The sequence below is a fragment of the Eptesicus fuscus genome, chromosome 8 (genome assembly GCF_027574615.1).
Source record: "Eptesicus fuscus isolate TK198812 chromosome 8, DD_ASM_mEF_20220401, whole genome shotgun sequence".
Lineage (NCBI taxonomy): Eukaryota > Metazoa > Chordata > Mammalia > Chiroptera > Vespertilionidae > Eptesicus > Eptesicus fuscus.
Window position 1 is genome coordinate 81,310,944 of NC_072480.1, and position 21,703 is coordinate 81,332,646.

A 21,703-nucleotide genomic window follows, 5' to 3' on the forward strand; every position below is an offset into this window, starting at 1 on the left:
TCATTCTTAATCGGCTCATAGGGAAAGCCAGAAAGATTGTAGTCCAACAGCAGATATGAATCATTCAACCTGAACAGGATTCAACAAGTTAAGTAGCTAATCCCTTTCCCACAGTCAACACTTGAAATTCGAACTAATTAAAATAAACACCCATCATTTTAAAAGGGGGGACATTTATTATGAATCACCTTGTTAGTCCCATGGGGAGATCCATGGAATGCTGCGTAGTAGGGATTCATTCTTCTCAAGGAACAGGGCGGAGTTCATGAGCAGGACATGGTGGGGCTTGTCTTCTCGTGGAGAGGAGGTTTAGGAAGCTTATAAAAGCACATATCCTTGCTGTGAAATGCTGATGACTGTCCTCATTTAGGTGATCCCAGACAAGGATATTTGCATTTTATTTAGTTTGACTGATTCCCATCCAACTGCTTTCAATTTCACAGCAAGTAAAGAGATCTAATTTCATCACCCACAGGCCGAAATACCTTTTCCCTCCTAAGCGCTCCCCAAGGGAAAAAGGCTGTGGGTCAGCTGCACAGCAATCTATTATGTTGTTTTTTTCCGTTTTGACAATACAGAAAACACCAAGCAAATATCTGAACATAATATTTGTTACTGGGTAGCATAGGGATTATATCAGACTTTAACTACCCCTATGACTAATATATAGTCTTGTTTGTGAAAGACAAACAGACCAGAAAAACACACACCCAGCACAAACAAATGGTTAAGTCTTAAACCCTTAATTATGCTTCCTAGCAAAATGGTGGCTAATGAAAGCCATATGTGCTAGAATCATGGCAGCCTCCCAGATTCCTGCAGACCCAGAGGGGAAGTCTCAGAACAGCCGAGCAGCAGCCAAACCTTTTTTGATTGCCAGTCTAATTCCCCATTTTATTCTCCAGGAAGTTTTTTCTTTATATCCAGAAAGACTTCACTGAGGAATATCCATTCCATCTCACAAGCACTTTGTTTCCAGAGCACTGTTCCTACCGGTGGGTCACTCTGAAAGAGTTGGTGAGGTGCTCTCACAATGGTTTTTGGAGTTTTCCAAGTTCTTACTCAGGTTGCCAAGTCATAGGAGGCAGAGTTGTCTAAGGACTAAGCTGATTCCATTATGCAAAAAAAATTTCCTCCCCTAAAGGGAGGAAATGGGCACAAATATGAAGCTGTTAAAAACAACATGGGGTGGGGGGGGGGTGCTTTACACAAAGTTTAGTGGGATGACATAATGACACAGAGGAAATGGGCTTTGCAATTATAGTTTTCTAAATGGTCTGAACTTGGTCTGACTGCTGACATCATCTGGAGTGTTTACAAGATCTCAAAGGACTGCCCCTGATCCTCTATTCAAACTAGACCCAGTCTTAGCTGGGAGGTCCTTTATGAATGCCACTGCTGAGGGCAGGAAGTTGAGAGCGTGAGCTTCATCCTCCAGGGGTCCTTATGCTCCTTTGGAACTAGTGGTGCTGCTCTGGGTTGTCTTGTGATTTGGCCTGGAGCGTCTAGGTACAAAACATAAGGACGTTAACCCCTGGTCGCAATTAGATGTTTAAGTTCTTTAGGAGTTACTCTCTTGGTTTTCTTAATCAAAATAATGACAGACCACAAGGTCAAATCTGAGTTTATAATTTACCTTGGTAATAAAAATAAAGACTTGCAAACCAGGCCTCGATGCAATTTGCCCCATTTGACTTCCCTGGTGCTCTTTGGTCCTCAGGAGCCAGGAGAGCCGCTCACTACACAGTTCAACTCTCCTATGACCCATCTACTGTTTACTTGTATTATGCGTTTTTCTCTTGCCCCAAATTCCTTTATCCAAATGGAAAAATAGATAAGTAATTTGTTATTTACAAGCATTTCTCCTAAGATTTAAATTGCTTTCCTGTTAGTATCTCCTGACATGAATCCTGTGTGAAATATACAACATATGGGAACTATTTCCATCTGGCACAAAGGAAAATAAGAATCTGTCTATATTGTAATTAGCTTCTAGACTTAACATGTTTAGGTCTGATCCACAGTTGCATTGGTTGATTTTTTTTTTCACTTTTGGATAATTAAGTTTAAAAAATGTAGTGGTTATAAGATGACTAAAATTCAGCCTACAGCTTCCTGTTTGAATGACAGGAAGAACTGTGCAGAAAACAAGGACTGTGCAGTGTTTTACAATAGCTATGATTCTAGATTTTCACTGCCCTTAAAAAGAACTAGAGGGAAAGGGATTTTCTTTTCTTTTCTTTTTTTATATAATACTTACAGCTTCTTTAGCAGAAGTCACGGATCCTTTAGGTAATGAAATAGGTGTTGATGGTGTTATAGGTGATGATGTAATTGGTGGCAGTTGCATAAACTTTTCATCCTTAAACATCAGAATTGAGAGTTGGGTTACTGGTTTTAAAACAATGTGCATGAGATCGAGAGTCCTATTGCCATGACTACCAGGAACCTGCAACAACTACTTCAGATTCTGGCACAGGACTCAAGATGGTACAGCAAAATGTTGAACTTTCTTAGAAACAGCGAATAATACAACAAATATTACTTATTAAAGAACACCATTGAAGTTCAGTTCCATTAAGGGGGTTACAAATAGAGAAATGAACTTATTTTCATGTTTAACCTAATTAATCATATGAAAAGTAATGGTGTAACCTTAGTTCCCTTCAGTTGAGGTGCTAAGTCCACCAAGTTCTCTTTAGATTCAGGTGAAGTAGGTGATTCCACAGGACTATCTGTCTTCGGAGCCTAGGGAGAGAGATGTTATGTAAGCATGAACTTTCTGCTCTTCCTGAAACTCAGAAGCACTTCCACAGTAAGTAGTCAATGCTTTCTAGAACAATTCACTTTCCACTAAATCCCTAACTTGCTCCAACCATATACCCTTTATGAGTCACATATGAAGTATGTCCCTGAAATAGCAACTTATATAGATTCTAGTATTTAAAATCTTCAATCATTAACAAGCTACTGGTTTGCCAATTCTGGTGGTATTCTAGTCTCAAAAAAGGTGCCATTTCTCAATTACTCATCTATTTCTAATGGCATGGATATTACTTGGTCAAAATTGACATTTATCATTGCTGGCTTCTAATGGTAAAAATTATTTAAATGGTAGGTGCTGCTTAATAGAAGTTCCTATAAAACAAGGAAAATGGAGGGAGAGGGTGGCATTCTAGAATAGATAACTAACTTGTCTTTAAGAATTATATTAATTAGATTTGAAAAATATATCACTGCTCTTTGGAAATAAGTAATTTCTTTGTGTACTTTGGAGGGAAAAGGGCTACGTATATCCAAAATTATAGAATATTTGATGTCTCTAAATTTTTATAGAACCTAGCATGCTACTTGTTTTCATTTTGTACATATGGAGAACAGAAATTTTAAAATTGGATTTTTTAAAAAAGCAAAGCAATAAAATGCCTAGGAGCTTGTCATTTTGTCCTTAATTCCCAGGTCTTTCTCAATCATTCCAGAAAACATCTGGATAAAGAGTTTCTGCCCATCTACAATAAGTCTGAGAACGCAAATTTAGCTCTGAGACGTGCTATTCCAAGATTTCCTTGCTCTGCCAGCAGTCAATGAATGACAGATAACTTTGATCCGTCTTGAAGACCAAAGATAGAGTAAGAAGAAGAACCCAATAGCCGGCCTTTTTATGAACAAGGTCTGTGCTCCAAAATTGCTCCTACCTAGTCTCCCTAGAATCCTTCCTGGACTGGATTGAGTCTCTGGAACTCTGCAAAGGGAAAGCAAGATGGGGTCTCCTGAAGTGTATTTTTCATGCTGGACTTCATATCATTTTCCTTGGCTTGTCCAGAGAGTCAACATCATAACTAAGATTTAAAATGGTTGGTCCTCACTCCAGAATATTTCATCTAATCTACTAAACCACATGTGCAGCATGCTCTATAGGTCTTTTCCTTTCTCACCCAGGTAGGTTCTGATTAGACAAGAAGCCACAAAGTAGAACAGTGCGAGGCCCTTTCTGGTGGACCCAGAGCAAGATGCTCTAGTGATGGGGCCAGTCCTCGGTTCTCAGTAAAATACCAGGAGAAAAAAAGGCTACTGAGTTAAAGGCAACAACAAAGATTAAGACAATAAGTTGTAGAAAGACCAAAAGTTTAGATTCTAAATTGGCCAGTCACTGCTTAAAAATTAATAGGAATCTGGACAAATGAAATAGATGTAATAGAACAAGAGCCATTCAGTCTCAAAGGAGAAAGTGGTGAAAACAGTCTGAAGACTAGATAGTTAATGAGAAGGAATGATCTGGACATCTGTTAGTAAAACCAAATCAAGCTGGGATCAAAGGCAGTCACATCCCTATAGCTAGAGATAGTTTCAGTGACTTTAATATTTTTTTAGGAATTAAAAAAGGATTTTAAGGCCAGTTGGCCAAAATTCCAAAAGAAATGCCTACTCTGACTACAATAGGAAATAAGAGATTTGGGGAGAGGACTCCGAGCCCAGTTACTCACCTCTCCACTTAGTGGGATCTCAATTGGCTTTGGCTTCACATCTATCAGATAGAAGGTTCGTGACAGGAGCAAAAGAGAAGGGGGGACGTTCTCCTTCAGGTGGAGGTCCTGCCACTGGGAAATAAAACATGAAAATCACAGACTGGGAGACCTGGGTGTGACCCAGGATCATCTACTGCTTTCCTGGCTTTACAGCTTCCCCAGGCTCATGCTGATAACTCATGGCAGAATGAGGATAAGAACGTTCGTCTCCTGGCTTTGGCACCAGTAGTTGGATAGCACCCCTCTCCCCTCCGGTGAGAGCCCCTCAGAGTCAGAGAAAGAATTTTTCATTAAACTCTCAAACCAACTGTGGATCAAAGAAGCTAAGTATCTGCTCTTGGACACAAAGTAGATGTTAAAAAATAAGTCAACCTCATTCATAACCAAAGAAATGAACATTAAAATGCGAATGAGATGTAAGTTTTCAAGTACCAGATTGGCCAAGCTTTAAAATACATATTATTTTTTAGATCAATAATATATGCACAAGACAAAATTCAAAAGACCAAATGAAATCAATAAAAATAAGCCTGCCTTCTACCCCTCTTGCTATCCTGTTTCCCTCCCTAAAGCAATTCCTAATACTGGTACCAATTCCTAATACAACCTTCCAGAGATATCCTACGCCCATACAAATATATCTTTTTTATCTATACACAAAGGTTGAGATACACACTTTTGTCCTTGCTTTTTTTTACTGAAATATTTCATCCTGCAGATTGATTCATATAAGTAGATATAGAGCTGCCTCCTTTTAAAACATCCGTAAAGGATTCCACTGTATGGAAATGCCATGATTTTTTTGATTATACTCCTGATAATGAATTTTAGGCAGTTTCTAATCTTTTGCTGTTACAGACAGTGCTGCAATGGATCATCTTTTAATATGTCATTTTGCACATGTGCAAGAACATAGGATAAATTGCTAGAAGTGAAATTGCTAGGTCAAAGTAAATGCATTTTTAAGATTTGAAAGATAATGCCAAACCCCCATGAACATTTTTACCAACAATACATGAGTGTCCCTCTTCCCACAGCCTCACCAACATGGCATGTTATCAAACTCTGGTCTTTGCCAGAGCAGATGTGGAGTCTCATAGTTTTATCTTATTATGAAGTTAAGATGTTTCATGTTTACTACTTTTATTTTCCTTTCTAGGAAGTGTATGCCCATATTCTAACACAGGATTTTTAAATAATTCATAGTGTTGCATATCACGTGGTTGGACTAGTATCTTCACCCCCTTGTAGTGGGATTGTAAAATGACACACCCCTGCAAGAAAGTAACTTGAGAGTTGAACCCACTTAATGCACTCTGTTCAAGAAATAATTTATTTTCCTAACTCTCTACAATATGTCCATCTGCCAACCAGAGCAGGTCCAACATGTAAGAGGAAAAAGTACCTGACATGGTTTCAAAGTCACAGCCATGGCTCCTGTCCCAAAATAACGTGTGTACACTTTATAGCATCTTTTACAGTTATAGGAATGAGAACCTTAATAGGAGTTACTCCTTTATTTTAAAGCATTACATTTAGGTGCACTCTCCCCCTCAGGAGCACACCCACACCTTTCTCTTCCCCCTCGTCCCCCCAGGTGTGTAACCTTTGCCTTTCTCTCGCCTAAGCTCCAAGGGCCCTTCTGCCTCTGTAACTTGTTTCCTGAGCCTACCCAGCCCAGCTGGTTCACTTCTACTCCCTCTGTAACTTCCTAAAAACACTTTCTCTTGTAACTTGAAAAAAAAAAAAAAAAGGCATTAAATTTAGTTAACATATATGTTATCTGAGGGAAAAATGTTAAACATCGGATCCCAAAGCTAACAGTTTACATTGGGTCGGGGCACTAACTGGGACAGCAGTCCAGGTGAGCCGAAGGCAAGGCTACACCTCCAGACAGAGTCACACACATGGCAGGCCTTTATTAAAAAATATATATAAAAAAAAAGTATTTTTTTTAAAAGCATTCTGCCCTCGGGAGCAGGATTCTCAGAACTGCCCAGGTCCTTACTCCAGACCTGGAGTAAGCAAAATTCTAAGGTGGCCCCGAGATTCCCAGTCCCTCATGCACCCACAGCTTCCCCCAGTTATTCATTCAAACACTAATTTGGTGCTACTATGAAGGGATTTTGCAGATATAATTAAGGTCCCAAGTCCGTTAACCTTAAGATGGGAAGATTATCCGGTAGGCCTCACCTAATCACATGAGACCTTTAAATCTGGAACTAGAGATCAAAAACAAAGGAACTCGGAGATTTAAAGCATGTGGGAGATTGGCATATGAGAAGTTCTTTGCAGATGGAGGCGACCTAGAGGTTAAGGAATGCTGGTGCCTCCAGGACTGAGTAGCCCAGGGCTGACAGCCAGTGAGGAAACAAGCACCTCGGTCCTGCAGCTAAATTCAGCCAACAAGTGGAATGAGCTTGGAAGTGGGGTCTCTCCACAGCCTCCAGAAAGGAACGCAGCCTGTACCACTGACCTACAGGACCAGGAGCAAATAAATGGGCATTGTTTTAAGCCAGTAAATGTGATTATTTGTTATGCATTCATAGAAAACTAATACCGTACTTTGTCTCAGTCCAAAAATCTAGCTGCTTTGGTATCCCACCGCTCAATTAAATAAAGCAAATTAGGTAAGATGGTTCACTTGCAACGTAGCAATCACAAAATAAGTCTTCCATGTGTAGGGAAGAGAGCCAGTGAAAAGGCCCAGGAAAACTGCTACTTGCCTCTGTGAGCTGTTGGATCAGTTGTTCCTCAGTGAGACCCAGTGATCTCATCCCTCGGGCCCTACAGGCAGCTTGTAGTTCTGGCACACTCAAAGCACTCACCCCTTCTTTGGCAATTACCTGAAAGAAATGTAAGGAATGGTGTTGGATCTTCTGGTTCCGGTTTCACCTAACTCCAACTAGTCAGGGGAAATACAGGACCTGATGCTTCCAACACTTAGTGCCCATACTGACTGCTGCAAAGGCCAGCCACCTATAAAAACAAGGTGACTTAGGAAGGTGTGGCAGTTGAGATGAAGGGCATCCTGCCAAAAGGAATCCTATATAATAAAAGCCTAATATGCAAATTGTCCCCTCGACCGGGAGTTTGACCAGGGGGCGGGGCTGGCTGGCCAACATCCTGCAGCCCCTCCCCCCAGCTGGACCTGCCCCCATCACCCTTCCCATCCCGATCGGGGGCAGGGCCAGTCAGACCCCATCTGTGCACAAATTCATGCACCAGGCCTCTAGTTAATAATATCAGAGATATTTACATAACTTCTCAACACTCTGTCACCAAAGTAATTATTTTCCCTCTTGATTTGCATTTGCCTACTTGTGACATCTCTACTCTTCCCTTTCATGGCAGCTTTCAGTTTCATTTAGAAAATATTTCACTTGAAAAGCTTTCTATGTACCATCTGTTGCCTGTCCCAGTGGTATTCTTTCCCCCACTGTCCCCCACCAACACCCCAGGAATGGCCTTAACTCTCTGGTCCACAAAACTCCCTCAGTAAATAACACCGTTTCTGCTTGGTGTGACACAAAACTATGATACTCCTGGGACCAGTATTGTTTATTCTGAAGTTCTGAAAACAAATGAAATCTAAATGGGGCCAGTGGGATCGTGCATCTCAGTTCTGAGAATCCTGCTCCCGCAGGCAGAATGCTTTTTTAAAAAAAAATACTTTTTTTTTTTTTTTTTAATTTCAGAGAGGAAGGGAGAGGGAGAGGGAGATAGAAACATCAATTATGAGAATCACTGATTGGCTGCCTCCTGCACGTTCCCTACTAGGGATCGAGCCCGCAACCCAGGCATGTGCTTTTGACTGGAATTGAACCCGGAACCCTTTAGTCCACAGGCCGATGCTCTATCCACTGAGCCAAACCAGCTAGGGCAGAATGCTTTAAAGCAGCTGATACAGATTCAAGGAAGATTCTTTCCATTTTTTAAAGGAGTTTAATTAGTAGTTATAGTCCAAATTGTGCCTTTCTTTCACAGATGTCTAGGCGCTGCTTTCCCTCCCTGTCTTGCCACCCCTTCTTACCAAGCCAGCTCACCCAGCAGAACATTTACTTTGGCACCAGCTCTGCGGGAAGGGAGCAGAGGTGTGGGGGTGGAGTCCTGTCCTTAGCGGAAGACTCAGGAATCTACTGGGCTGCCGTTCCTTCCCAGTGGGTCCTAACTGCTTTAGATTAGTCCCAGCTAAGACTTCCAAATTACTAATTGCTTATAATGGCCTTCTCAAGAAAATGGGTCAGAGTACAGTAACTCCTAAAATGAGTAATCAAGGTTCAGGTTGTCATGGTAATGGTTGCTAAAACCACTCCTTTTCCTAGAACCAGTCCATGAGCAGACCTAACAGAAGATACTGCACTTTATCACAAGCCATCCTAAGATATCTCCCAAAGCCTTGCTAATTCCCTAGAGATAGAGTTAAGCTCTTACTTCATCATCTGCCTTTATAGACTTCAGTTTCATCCGAAGCTGAAAGCGGAGCAAATTGTTGGTTCCAAAATATTGCAGTTCTAGCAGTTTGCAAAGGGCAACCAGCTGTGGTCGATCTAAGTGCTCCAGGTTTAGCTCATCTTCAAATAGTTTGGAAAAGCGAACTATCTCCTTTGGGCTGGGCTTGTGGCCTATTTGGACCTAGGCAGTGGGACAAACGGGCTCGATTAAACAATTAAAATGTGTTAACTTGTGTACAAGTTAAGTTCCTACTTAATTTAACTTTCCCAGTAGACTATTTGAAAGACATATCAAAGCATTTATAGATTCTATCTTAGGTCTAGAAATGGGCCCTGTGGTACAAAGAGAAGTAAAGAAATCTGAAGTCAGCCTAAATCAACTGAAAAATCAGGAATAGTTCAAACATTTGCCTAATTCTGTCCTTTCCAAGAAGTTATCATTGTCTTCAGCACATTGGCTGCTTTAAGATAGACATTTCTGCAAAAACAAAACAAAACAAAACAAAAAAACCCACAAAACTATAAACATTTGCAATTTTATATCTATATGACAGATTTGCATATTCAAAGACTGTAAACAATTTGGAAGATCCACGATAACATGCATATTTCATAAAACTCCCAGCCCAGAAGTTATTTGGTATTATATCAAAGACTGACACCTGTTCGACATAGGATGAGAACTGCATAGAGGTCTCTCCCAGCTTGGTCCTGTTCCTCTTTGCCATTTCTGTAATTGTTTCTTGAAGAAATCTTGCTAGTTTCAACTTTGCAGCCATTTTCTTTCTCTGTTTTTCTTCCTTAATAATAGAAGAGGAAAAGTTAATCAGTCCTTCATGATTACAACTTGGTAGATAAAGATGCAAGAAGAAGAACTGTTACCTTGTTCTTGTTCATCCCTATTTCATGTATCAATATTATTCTCAAACCTAATTGAATGTTTTCTGTGAGAACCAGAGCAAATAAAAAGCAGTCTCTGTTTGCAACTTATCTCTTTAATTTTACCTTTTATTTATTGCTAATGATCATAAATATTTGATAGATCCAAAATGTCCCCTCAATTATAGGCATTGTCAGTATTTAGAATGAGATACTATTCCCTTTTTTACATTTTATTTTTCAACTACAGCTTATAGTTAACACTATTTTGTATTAATTACAGATGTACAGTATAGTGGTTAGAAAATCATATACGTTACACAATCTCCCCGATATTTCAAACACCCACCTGGCACCAAAATAGTTATTACAACATTATTGATTATATTTCCTATGCTATACTTCACATCCCATGATTATTCTGTAACCACCAATTAGTAATACTTACTCCTTTCACCTTTTTCACCCAACCCCCAACCCCTCTCCCCTCTGGCAACCAGCAATCTGTTCTCCGCATCTATGGGTCTGTTTCTGTTTTGTTTAATCATTTATTTTGCTCTTTAGATTTTGCATGTAACTGAAATCATATGGTATTTGTCATTCTCTGACGGACTTATTTCACTTAGCTTAATACCCTCAAGGTCCACCCATGCTGTCACAAATAGTAACATTGCAATCTTTTTTATGGCTGAGTAATATTCCATTGTATGTAGGTACCAGTACTACAGCTTTTTTTATATATATATATATTTTATTGATTTTTTTACAGAGAGGAAAGGAGAGGGAGAGAGAGTTAGAAACATCGATGAGAGAGAAACACCGATCAGCTGCCTCCCGCACACCCCCTTCCGGGGATGTGCCCGCAACCAAGGCACATGCCCCCGACCGGAATCGAACCTGGGACCCTTGAGTCCGCAGGCCGACGCTCCATCCACTGAGCCAAACCGGTTAGGGCAGTACTACAGCTTTTTAATCTACTTGTCTGCTGACAGACACTTGCATTGTCTGAGTTACTTATAAATGAGATACTATTTCTTGCTTTAGCTGGTTTGGCTCAGTAGATAGAGCCTCGACCTGAAGAGTCCTGGGTTCGATTCTGGTCAAGGACACATGCCCGGGTTGTGGGCTTGATCCCCAGAAGGGGCATTCAGGAGGCATCCAACCAATGTTTCTCTCTCATCATTGATGTTTCTATCTCTCTCTCCCTTCATCTCTGAAATTAATAAAAATATATTTAAAACTAGAGGCCTGGTGCACAAAACTCGTGCACAAGAGGGGGGGTGGTGTCCCTCAGCCCAGCCTGCATCCTCTCCAATCTGGGACCCCTCAAGGGATGTCTGACTGCCCTCTCACAATCCAGGACTGCTGGCTCCCAACCACTCTCCTGCCTGCCTGCCTGATTGCCCCTAACAGCTTCTGCCTGCCAGCCTGATCATCCCCTAACCACTCCCCTGCCAGCCTGATTGATGCGTAACTGCTCCCCTGCTGGCCCAATTGCCCCTAAATGCCCTCCCCTGCCAGTCTGGTCACCCCTAATTGCCCTCCCCTGCAGGCCTGGTCCCCCCCAACTGTCCTCCCCTGCAGTTTTGGAGTGATGGTCAATTTGCATATTACTCTTTTATTAGATAGGATAATAAAGAGGTAACATGCAAATTGACCATCACTCCAACACACAAGATGGCCGCCCCTATGTGGTCAAAGATGGCTGCCCCCACATGGACACAAGATGGCTACCACAAAATGGCCAGCAGGGGAGGACAGTTGGGAGAGACCAGGCCTGCAGGGGAGGACAATTAGGGGCAAACAGGCTGGCAGGGGAGGGCTGTTAGGGGTGACTGGGCTGGCAGGGGAGCAGTTACGCGTTGATCAGGCTGGCAGGGGAGTGGTTAGGGGGTGATCAGGCTGGCAGACAGAAGTGGTTAGGGTCAATCAGGCAGGCGAGCGGTTGGGAGCCAGCAGTCTTAGATTGTGAGATTGGGCCTAAATGGGCAGTCATACATCCTTCAAGGGGTCCCAGATTGGAGAGGGTACAGGCTGGGCTGAGAGACACACACCCCTCCCAGCCCCTGTGCACAAATTTCGTGCACTGGGCCTCTAGTATAGGATAATAATAAAATAAATACATAAATAAATAAGATACTATTTCTTAATCTGGTATAAACAATCTAGACTTCTAGTTGAACAAACCCCTGGTCTGAGTGGCCTTGGATTTTGCTTGAGCCATAAACAAAGAAAACTAAGTAATTAACTCTACCCTAAAGTAGCTTATAGTTTAAGTAATGTAAAACAAACACAATTTATGAGTTAAGTGCTATAACAGATATGAACCAAGCACTATACAGAAGAGAACTGAGTGTACACTCTTAAGACACTATGTTGACCATTATTTCTAAATCCTTGTTCATCACCAGAAATGCAGTGTGGCCCAGCCAGCATGGCTCAGTGGTTGAATGTTGACCTATGAACCAGGAGGCTACGATTTAATTCCCAGTCAGGGCACGTGCAATACCATGATTAGTCAATACCATTTTTCAATATCAATACAATTAGTCAATACCATTTTTCAATAGTCAATACCATTTGTCAATACCATTTTTAGACATCCATTACACTCAACTGTATCCATATCCATATACACATCAATATAGAGCATCGATCTATGAACCAGGAGGTCATGATTCAATTCCTGGTCAGGGCACATGCCCGGGTTGTGAGCTCAATCCCCAGTGTGGGGTGTGCAGAAGGTAGCCAATCAATGATTCTCTCTCATCATTGATGTTTCTATCTTTCTCTCCCTCTCCCTTCCTCTCTGAAATCAATAAAAATATATTTTAAATACATATCCATATCCATCCATCTGTCCACTTATTGAGCATCTACCATGTGCTAGAGAAAAACTGAGCAAAAACAGTTATGGAACTTCTAGTCTAATGGGAGAGACAAACAGTGACTAAAGATAAACTAGTAACTCCACAAATTGATGTAAAAGTATAACTGAGAAGTACTATGAAAGAGAAATGCATGGTACTGTGCTCCGATGTAAACAGAAAGCTAGCACTCTTGTTTGTCTCTCTTTTCATGGAACAAAGAAAACAAGAAAGAATTTTCTAGGACTGTGTCCATGATGTGTATATATGTATGTTCAGGAATAAGTAGTGTTGAGCTAAGAGGAATATTTAGGTAAATTACTTCTATCCCTCTCCCCCTGCCCCATCTTCCTGCATTCACTAACACTTTCCTTAGAATCCCATGGTATTAATTCTAGATCCTAATTACTCTTAATGTAAGTAAATTAAATCACTGCCGAGAAGTTATATATTGCAATTTGATTCTATGCTTTCAATGTCCATCAAATCTATCTTCAAGTTTTTATTTCTAATGCCATGTTCATAATTTAGGCTTGGTCCTCTCTCTTACTATTACAATAGCATTCTAGCTGATTCCCTCCCGCTACCCACCCTCCCCCTTGGCTCTGCTCTCTTCAATCCTTCCTGCCAGCAAAATTATTTTTCTAAAACACAGACCTAATCATGTTACCCACCACCTGCCGAAATTTACCTTCCATCACCGACCACCCAAGATAAAGTCTGAATTTCATAGGGTGGTAGATGCTGTCCAACCTGATCCAACATATCACTCTTGTCTCATCTACCATTGATCCTCTTGTATTCCAACCATAAACAACCCATCAGTGGTCTGCAGTTATGTCATACTTTTACACCATTAAACCATTTTAAGTGCTATTCTTCCTATCCAGAACACCTTTCCAACACTGGGTTCCACAGTTACCTCTTCTGTCAAACATTTCCCAATCTGATTTAAAAGTTGTCCTGTTTGTCCCCTCATAATATTGTGTTCATATCTTCATACCACTGTCTAGTAGAGTGGCACAGAATAAAGAGAATGAAGGAGCTGCCTCTGTTTTCTCGCTCATCGCCTTCCCAGTGACCATCAAATGAGGACACCCTCTTCTCAGAGACTATTCAAAAGCACTGACGGGTCTATTCGACTGAATCAATCATGCCTGCCATTCAACCAGTCACTGAAATAACAGTTGGTTTATGTTTGCTTTTTTGTTTGTGATTGTTTGCTTGTTTGTTAATTCTCATCTGAGGATATTTTTTCCACTGATTTTTAGAGAGCAGAAGGTAGGGAATCTCACATCGGTTGGTTGCCTCCTGCACGTGCCCAGGCTGGAATCGAGCCAGCCACCGAGGTAAGTGCTCTTGATCGGAATTGAACCCACGACCCTTCAGTCCACAGGTGGATACTCTAATCACTGAGTCAAACCGACTAGGGCTGCTTTATTTTTCAACAGTTAAAAACAAATTAAAGTTCAATGGAGAAGGGTAGCACGTGTAAAAAAAAAAAAAAAAGACTCTTGACACTGAAGTTACACCTCTGTCTTTGGCCAAGAGGAGCTGCCGCCAGGTCTGCCCTCCTGCAATGGATGGTGTAGGGAACTGCTCCAGCTTCCTGATCAAGTGGAACAAGCAGATTGACAGCAGGAAACCCAACAATCTGAAGGCCCACAACTCCTTCCACAACAGCGCAACAACGGGCTGATTCACAGCAAGATGGTGGATGTGGAGCCAGCAGGCCCATGGCAAGGCTGTGGTGGTCATTCTGAGGCGGAGAGGCGGCCAGCAAAAGCCGGCCACGTACCTGTGGACCACCGTCAACAAGAGCGCCCAGCGCCCTGAGCAGCATCCGGTACATGATGCAAGAACATGTACTGCCCAGATCTGCAGATCTGGCAAGGCGGCCACCCGCCGGGCAACACCATCCTGCACAGCCAGAAACCTGTGATGGTGAAGAGGAAGTGGCTGCTCCACCCCAAAGCAGTAAAGGTGTTATACCACTTTCCTCAGGAAAATAATGAAGTAAATTAACTCAACATGGATCATAGATTCAAAACTATAAAACACCTAGGAGAAAATCTTAGATGACCTTCGATTTGGCAAGGGTTTTTAGATACAACACCAAAAGCACGATCCAAGAAAGAAAAAAATCAAGTTGTGCATTATTAAAATTTAAAACATTTGTTCTGCAAAAGACACTGTTAAGGGGATGAAAAGACAAGCCACAGTCTGGAAGAAAATATTTGCAAAGCAGATATCTGATAAAGAACTTGAATCCAAAAATATACAAAGAACTCTTAAATCCCAACAATCAGAAAATGAACGACCCCATTAATAAGTGGGCAAAAGATTTGAACAGACACCTTCCCAAAGAAGATATATAGGCCTGGCCAGCATGGCTCAGTGGTAGAGTGTCAACCTAAGAACCAGGAGGTCAGGGTTCGATTCCCAGTCAGGGAACATGCCAGGGTTGCAGGCTCGATCCCGGTGTGGGGCCTGTAGGAGACAGCCAACCAATGATTCTCTCTCATCATTGATATTTCTATCTCTCTCTCCCTTTCCCTTCCTCTCTGAAATCAAAAGAAATATATTTTTCAAAAATATATATATAGATGGCAAACAAGCATATGAAAAGATGCTCCATATCAGATGTCATTAAAGAATTACAAATTAAAATAACAATGAGATTCCACTGCACACCTATTAGAATGGCTAATACTCAAAGCACTACAACACAAATGCTGATGAAGATAAAGAGCAAAAGAAACTCTCATTCATTGCTAGTGGGAATACAAAATGACACAGCTATTTTGGAAGACAGTTTATTGATTTATTTCAAAACTAAACGGTTTTACTATATAGTCCAGCAACTGTTCTCTTAGGTATTTACCCAAGTGAGTTGAAAGCTTAAGTCCACACAAAAACCTACACATGGGTATTTTTAGCAGTTTTATTCATAATTGCCAACAATTGGAAGCTACCAAGATGTCCTTCAATAGGTAAATGAATAAACTGTGGCATATCCATACAGTGAAATATTAAGCAGTGAAAGAAAGAAATGAGGCATGAAAAGACATGGAGGAAACATATTGCTAAGGCAAAGGAGCCAGTCTGAAAAAAAAAACTACACACTGTATGATTCCAACCATATGACATTCTAGAAAAGGCAAAACTATAGAGACAGTAAAAAGATCAGTGGTTGCCACAGGTTGAAGGATAGAGGGAAGAGGGACAAACATGTGAACCACAGGGGATTTTTAGGGCAGTAAGACACTGAGAGGGCGGATATGTGACATTATGCATTTGTCAAAACCAATAAAACTATACCACACAAAGAGTGAACCCTAATGTAGAGTATGAGCTTTAATTAATCACTAGAGGCCCAGTGCACGAATTCATGCACAGGTGGGGTCCCTCGACCTGGCCGGTGATTAGGGCTGTCTTGCCCAGTCCCAATCAGGGCTGATTGGGGCCGGCTGGCCCGGGGGAGGGACTGTGGGAGGTTGGCCAACTGCAGGAGGTTGGCTATGGGAGCACACTGACCACCAGGGGGGCAGCTCCTGCATTGAGTGTCTGCCCCTTGGTGGTCAGTGCGCATCATAGCGGCCGGTCAAACGGCTGACCAGTCGTAACGGTCGCTTAGGCTTTTATATATATAGATAATGTATAGATATTGGTTCTTCCAGTTGTAACAAATGTACCACACTAATGTAAGATGTCAATAACAGTGGAAAAGGGGGAAGAGGTACCTGGGGATTCTCTGTACTTTCTGTTCAATCCTACCTAATAAAATGGTAATATGTAAATTACCATCACTCCGCTACGCCCACGATTGGGCCAGCGGGAGGCGCAGGGGGCAGGACTTGGGGTGGCCGGGGTAGCCGATTGGGCCAGCGGGATGCTGAGCTCAGCGTCTGCGCCATGGCTGTGCTGCGGCACAGAAGGGGCCTCTGGAGCAGCGAGCTCACGTCCAGCCGCGGACCATCAAAAGCGGGGGAGCTGGGTGCCTGTCTGCTCTGGCACCAGGCCTTTCAGAAGTCTCCACCGAGCCGGAGGCTTCTGAAAGGCCTGGTGCACCAGCAGACAGGCACCCAGTTCCCCTGCGATCGAAAGCGAAAGCGTGTAGGGGACCCTACACGTGCATGATTCAATCATGCACTGGGCCTCTAGTTTTTCTATAAACCTAAAAACTTCTCTAAACACTGAGGCAAGCCTATTGATTTTTTAAAAGTTAAAAATTCCTACATACCTTTTTGGATTCACTTTCAAAAGTTGATGGCAACATCTCTGGGAAGAATTTCAGAAACACTGGTAATAAGAATTCCATGAAGGGTACAATTATGAACACCATAAATGGAACCAAGCGGAAGAAATCAACACAAGTCCTCAATAGCTAAAGAATTAAATGCATATGCAATATTCATTATTTTAGAATGTGCCCAAAACAAAACAAAACAAAAACCCCTAAAACTAAAAAGGCTGCTTTGGCTCTGAAAGTCTGCAGCTGTTTATAAAATGGAAAGGTGGGATTTTCCTCTTTATCATAGCTCTGAAGTAACATTTATGGGATATCCTCAAGGAAATCTGTAACAATCAAAATATATTATTGGTATCTTGTAGCTTTCATCTAACTTAGGGGTCTGGACTTTAATAACATAGTATCTGTTAAAATTGTTTTTTAATGCATATATTTAATATATTAACAACAGTTTGTATTTCAGATGCACAGATCAAACCTGCAGCCTCTCAACTCCTTGAAGAGATTAGAAAACATAAGTATAACCATTCCATAGGCAAATAGATACAAATTTAAAAATTTTGCCTACAGTTGTACAATAAGTCAGTAGCAGACAAGTAAGAAACTCAGACATTCCCAATCTTTACCATGAGTTACCATTCCTACTTTGGGATTTTTTTTAATGAATTTTAAGTTGAGTTTAAAACTTGGTTCCTAAATAGTTCATTTTAACTTTACATTTTCTTTTTTTTAAAATAGGATTCTTGCCTACCCTTCGTCTGTCTCGTCTGGTCAGCATCTGTCCATGCAACAGCCTCCAAATCATCTTGACAGCAACTTTGGTGTCAATCCAAAGAAAATAGAATCCATTGTAATAATATTTAAGTTCATCCATAATTCTTTGTCTATAAGATCGCTTTTCTTTCTTAGTCTTCATACCAGTTTCTTTTGTGGGCTGAGAGCCTGTCTCCTGTGGCTTTGGGGGGGTTTGCTCCAGCTGAGGTTCACCAGGGACCTTTTGTAGCCAGCAAGTGGATGTGTGTAGCTTTTGTATTATCCTAGTTCGTGAGTGATGTCCTTTATTGCCTGACTGACTAGGATAGGAGTACTTCCTGCTTCCATAGTTCTTCACGTATGTTTTATTTAAATGGGAATCTGGCAAGTGAAGAAATGCAAGTGATGGGAACCAAGAAGAGCAGGTAGGATGTACAAAATGGCTAGGGAATCTGGAATAAAGAGCAACATCCTCTGAGTTGAGCACAAACGATTACAAACTTAAAGAAATAGATACTGTATCTGGTTAAGATAAATAGTTTTAAAGCCTGTATTTTAAAGCAGATGATGTTCGTTAGTGAGTGAAGTATAGCTTTTTTATCCCAGTTGAAGAACAGTAACCTTTATGGTTGAATAATATACTCTACGAGAAATACTAGTAAGTTCGTTCCAAGAATAATTGCTATATTAGAAGTTAGAAAATCTTCAACTATTCATTTAAAAATCTAATAGCAAATATTTTCCCACTAGGGGTTATGTTTGAAAGTTCTTTCTCTTTCTACTACCAGAAAACAGGTGGAAGACTTATGCTGTCACCTACTCTACTGACAATAGGAATGTTATTTGAACAAAGCAGTGCAAGGTCCTTTTGGGGGTTAACCCAGTGGTCGGCAAACTCATTAGTCAACAGAGCCAAATATCAACAGTACAAGGATTGAAATTTCTTTTGAGAGCCAAATTTTTTAAACTTAAACTATATAGGTAGGTACATTGTTATTAACTTAATTAGGGTACGTGGTATTTTGTGAAAGAGCCACACTCAAGGGGCCAAAGAGCCGCAGTTTGCCGACCACTGGGTAAACCAATCACATAAGATTGCCTTGTCTACGTACTGCTCATAGATTCCCTCAAGCAAGAGACACTTACAACCCAAATGGCCTTCACCTAAGATTCCTGAAGAACCTTAGGAATAAGAACTAGCATTGGGGCCCTAAATGGTTTGACTCAGTGGATAGAGCATGGGCCTGTGGACTGAAGTGTCCCAGGTTCGATTCCGGTCAAGGGCGTGTACCTTGGTTGCAGGCACATCCCCAGTAGGGGGTTTGCAGGAGGCAGCTGATCGATGTTTCTCTCTCATCGATGTTTCTAACTCTCTATCCCTCTCTCTTCCTCTCTGTAAAAAAAAATCAATAAAATACATATTTTTTTTAAAAAAGAACTAGAATTGGGCACCCCAGTCAGGGATCTATCTCTACATTCTACTTTTGCCATAGCTCACAGTCTTCAGTTAGACTAGCACATCAGACTGTTTGAAAATTAAAATAAGATGATCTAGGCAAAGAAAATTCCTGGCAAAGAGACTTCTTTTGGCAAAGAGATGGCTTTTTCCATTCTTTGTTTTTGAAGCATGCCAAGATTTAACACTTTTTGAATGGCTAAAAGGGAATATGTCCAATGTATCCAGCACATAGTAAGTTCTTCGTGAATATTCTTTGTAATAAGTAAGTGATAACAGATCTTGCTGGGGCAGGTATAAGCCCTAGGACTGGCTTGTTTGCCAATCACTTGACTCCTTTTTATATGTAAGGGCCTCATGTAATATTCATCAATGACATTCTAAAACCATTACATCTTCTATCTTACCTGTACTACACAGCTACAAAATGACTCAGCTGAGTTCTAAAGCATATTGAAAATTTGGGATAAGTTTAAATACATTAAAATGCCAGCTTCCTAAAAACCAACACAGTTAAAAACAACAAAGCTTTAACTGTGTACTAAACCTATCTTTTTACATATAGTTTTCCATCTAGAAGAATAAAGTTCACATTAATATTGGGGGCAGGAGAGAAATTCCAAGGCTTACCTTGTTCGGGCAATAACTAAGACTTTATTATAACAGTAGACAGCCATATTTATATTTGTTTCAACTAGTCAACATAGGGACCTAGGCAGAAGGAGTAAGTAAACAATTCAGTATTTGAAAAAGCATCAATTATAAAGGCATCAGGATTTAAGTGTTTTTAACTACTGCGAGGGTAAAATATTTGCATATTTTATTCAAGGTGTAAAGTACTGCCCTGGTCAGTGTGGGTCAGCTGGTTGAGCAGTCCGCCCATGCACGGAAAAGTCACGGGTGGGTTCCTGGTCAGGGGCCCAGTCCCAGTCAGCATGGGGGAGGCAACCTCACATCAATGTTTCTCTCTCTCTTTCTTTCTCTCTCAGTAAAAACATATTTTTCTTTTAAAAAAAAATATTTCTTTATTGATTTCAGAGAGTAAGGGAGAAGGAGAAAGAGACAGAAACATCAATGATGAGAGAGAATCACCGATTGGCTGCCTCCTGCATTCCCCCCACCAGGGACCGAGCCCGCAACCCAGGCACATGCCCTTGGCCGGAATCGAACCCGGGACCCTTCAGTCCACAGGCCGACGCTCTGTCCACTGAGCCAATATTTTTAAATATAAAACAAACTAGTGGCCTGGTGCATGAAATTCGTGCATGGAGGGAGGGGGTGACCCTCAACCCAGCCTGCACCCTCTCCAATTTGGGACCCCTTGGGGGATGTCCAACTGCCGGTTTAGGCCCGATCCCTGTGGCAGTCGGACATCCCTCTCGTAATCCAGGACTGCTGGCTCCTAACTGCTCACCTGCCTGCCTGCCTGCCTGATCGCCCCTAACCACTCTGCCTGCTGGCCTGCTCGCTCCCAACTGCGCCCCCTTGCCAGCCTGATTACCCCCAGCTGTGTTCCCCCCCACCCCCCCAGCCTGCTTGCCTCTAACTGCCCACCCCTCCTGGCCTGATTGCCCCTAATTACCTCTGCCTCAGCCTGCCACCATGGCTTTGTCCGGAAGGACTTCCAGGAGGTCTCCCAGAAGGTCTCCTAGTCTAATTAGCATATCACCCTTTTATTAGTATAGATTATTGCCCAGCCAGCATGGCTCAGGGGTTGAGCAGACCTATGAACCAGGAGACTTCCGGTCTGAGTATATGCCCTGGTGCAGGCTCAATCCCCAGTGGGGGGTGTGCAGGAGGCAGCTAATCAATGATTCTCTCATCATTGATGTTTCTCTCTCTCCCTCTCCCTTCCTTTCTGAAATCAATAAAAATATATATTAAATAAATACATAAATTAAAACGAATTATTTTTTTTTAAAAAAGATTGAAAGTATTCATTGAAGTAGCAGTGCAGATGTACATGGTACCTGCTAATAGTTCAAGTGGAGGTAAACCGGTTTCCTGCGCTAGTGATTCTCCGCAGAGCTTTCTACCTTGAAAACCGCTTCGCAGAAACCTTCCTCCATCCCGTGGCGCTTTTCAGCCAAGGGCAGCAAGGAGCCTTAGTATCTGTCTTAGCACCAACTCTGCTCCCCTGCCGCTGGGGGGAAAGTACCAGGGTCTTTCGTGGACGGAAACCTCAACCACAGAACAGACATTTTGATCAAGGGTTCAACTAATACTTTGGAACACCCGAACCTGGACTAAGCACGGGCGTCCTCCTGCTGGAGGGAGACCAGACCCCATCCGGCGGCCAACCCGCTCTCCGCGCCGGGGCACCCGGGCTCCGGGCGGCGGGCAACCACTTCCCAGGCGGGCGGCGAGCCCCGCCCGCGCCCACGCCCGCACGCCGAGCCGCAGCCGCCGGATACCTGGGCTTCCGGCTCTGGAGGACCTGGGGCACCGGCGCCCTCGCCTCCCTCGGCCGGTGGCCTTTGCGCGCGGGGTGCGGACGGGCTGCGGTGGGGTCTGGA

The 21,703-nt window shown here is 42.1% G+C and overlaps 1 protein-coding gene and 1 pseudogene across 1 annotated transcript; one reads left to right on the forward strand and one right to left on the reverse strand.

Annotated features, from left to right (window-relative positions):
* Positions 1-153: 153 nt before the first annotated feature.
* LETM2 (leucine zipper and EF-hand containing transmembrane protein 2) lies at positions 154-21,681 on the reverse strand. Its single transcript, XM_008146154.3, is given in 12 exon segments — positions 154-1,484; positions 1,486-1,505; positions 2,261-2,362; positions 2,656-2,748; positions 4,485-4,598; positions 7,253-7,372; positions 8,961-9,161; positions 9,643-9,780; positions 16,970-17,113; positions 17,730-18,183; positions 19,818-19,898; positions 21,602-21,681. Coding segments are annotated over 11 exon segments (1,473 nt in total). The 5' UTR covers positions 19,865-19,898; positions 21,602-21,681; the 3' UTR covers positions 154-1,444.
* LOC129149997 (60S ribosomal protein L28-like) lies at positions 13,987-14,778 on the forward strand (annotated as a pseudogene).
* Positions 21,682-21,703: the final 22 nt, after the last annotated feature.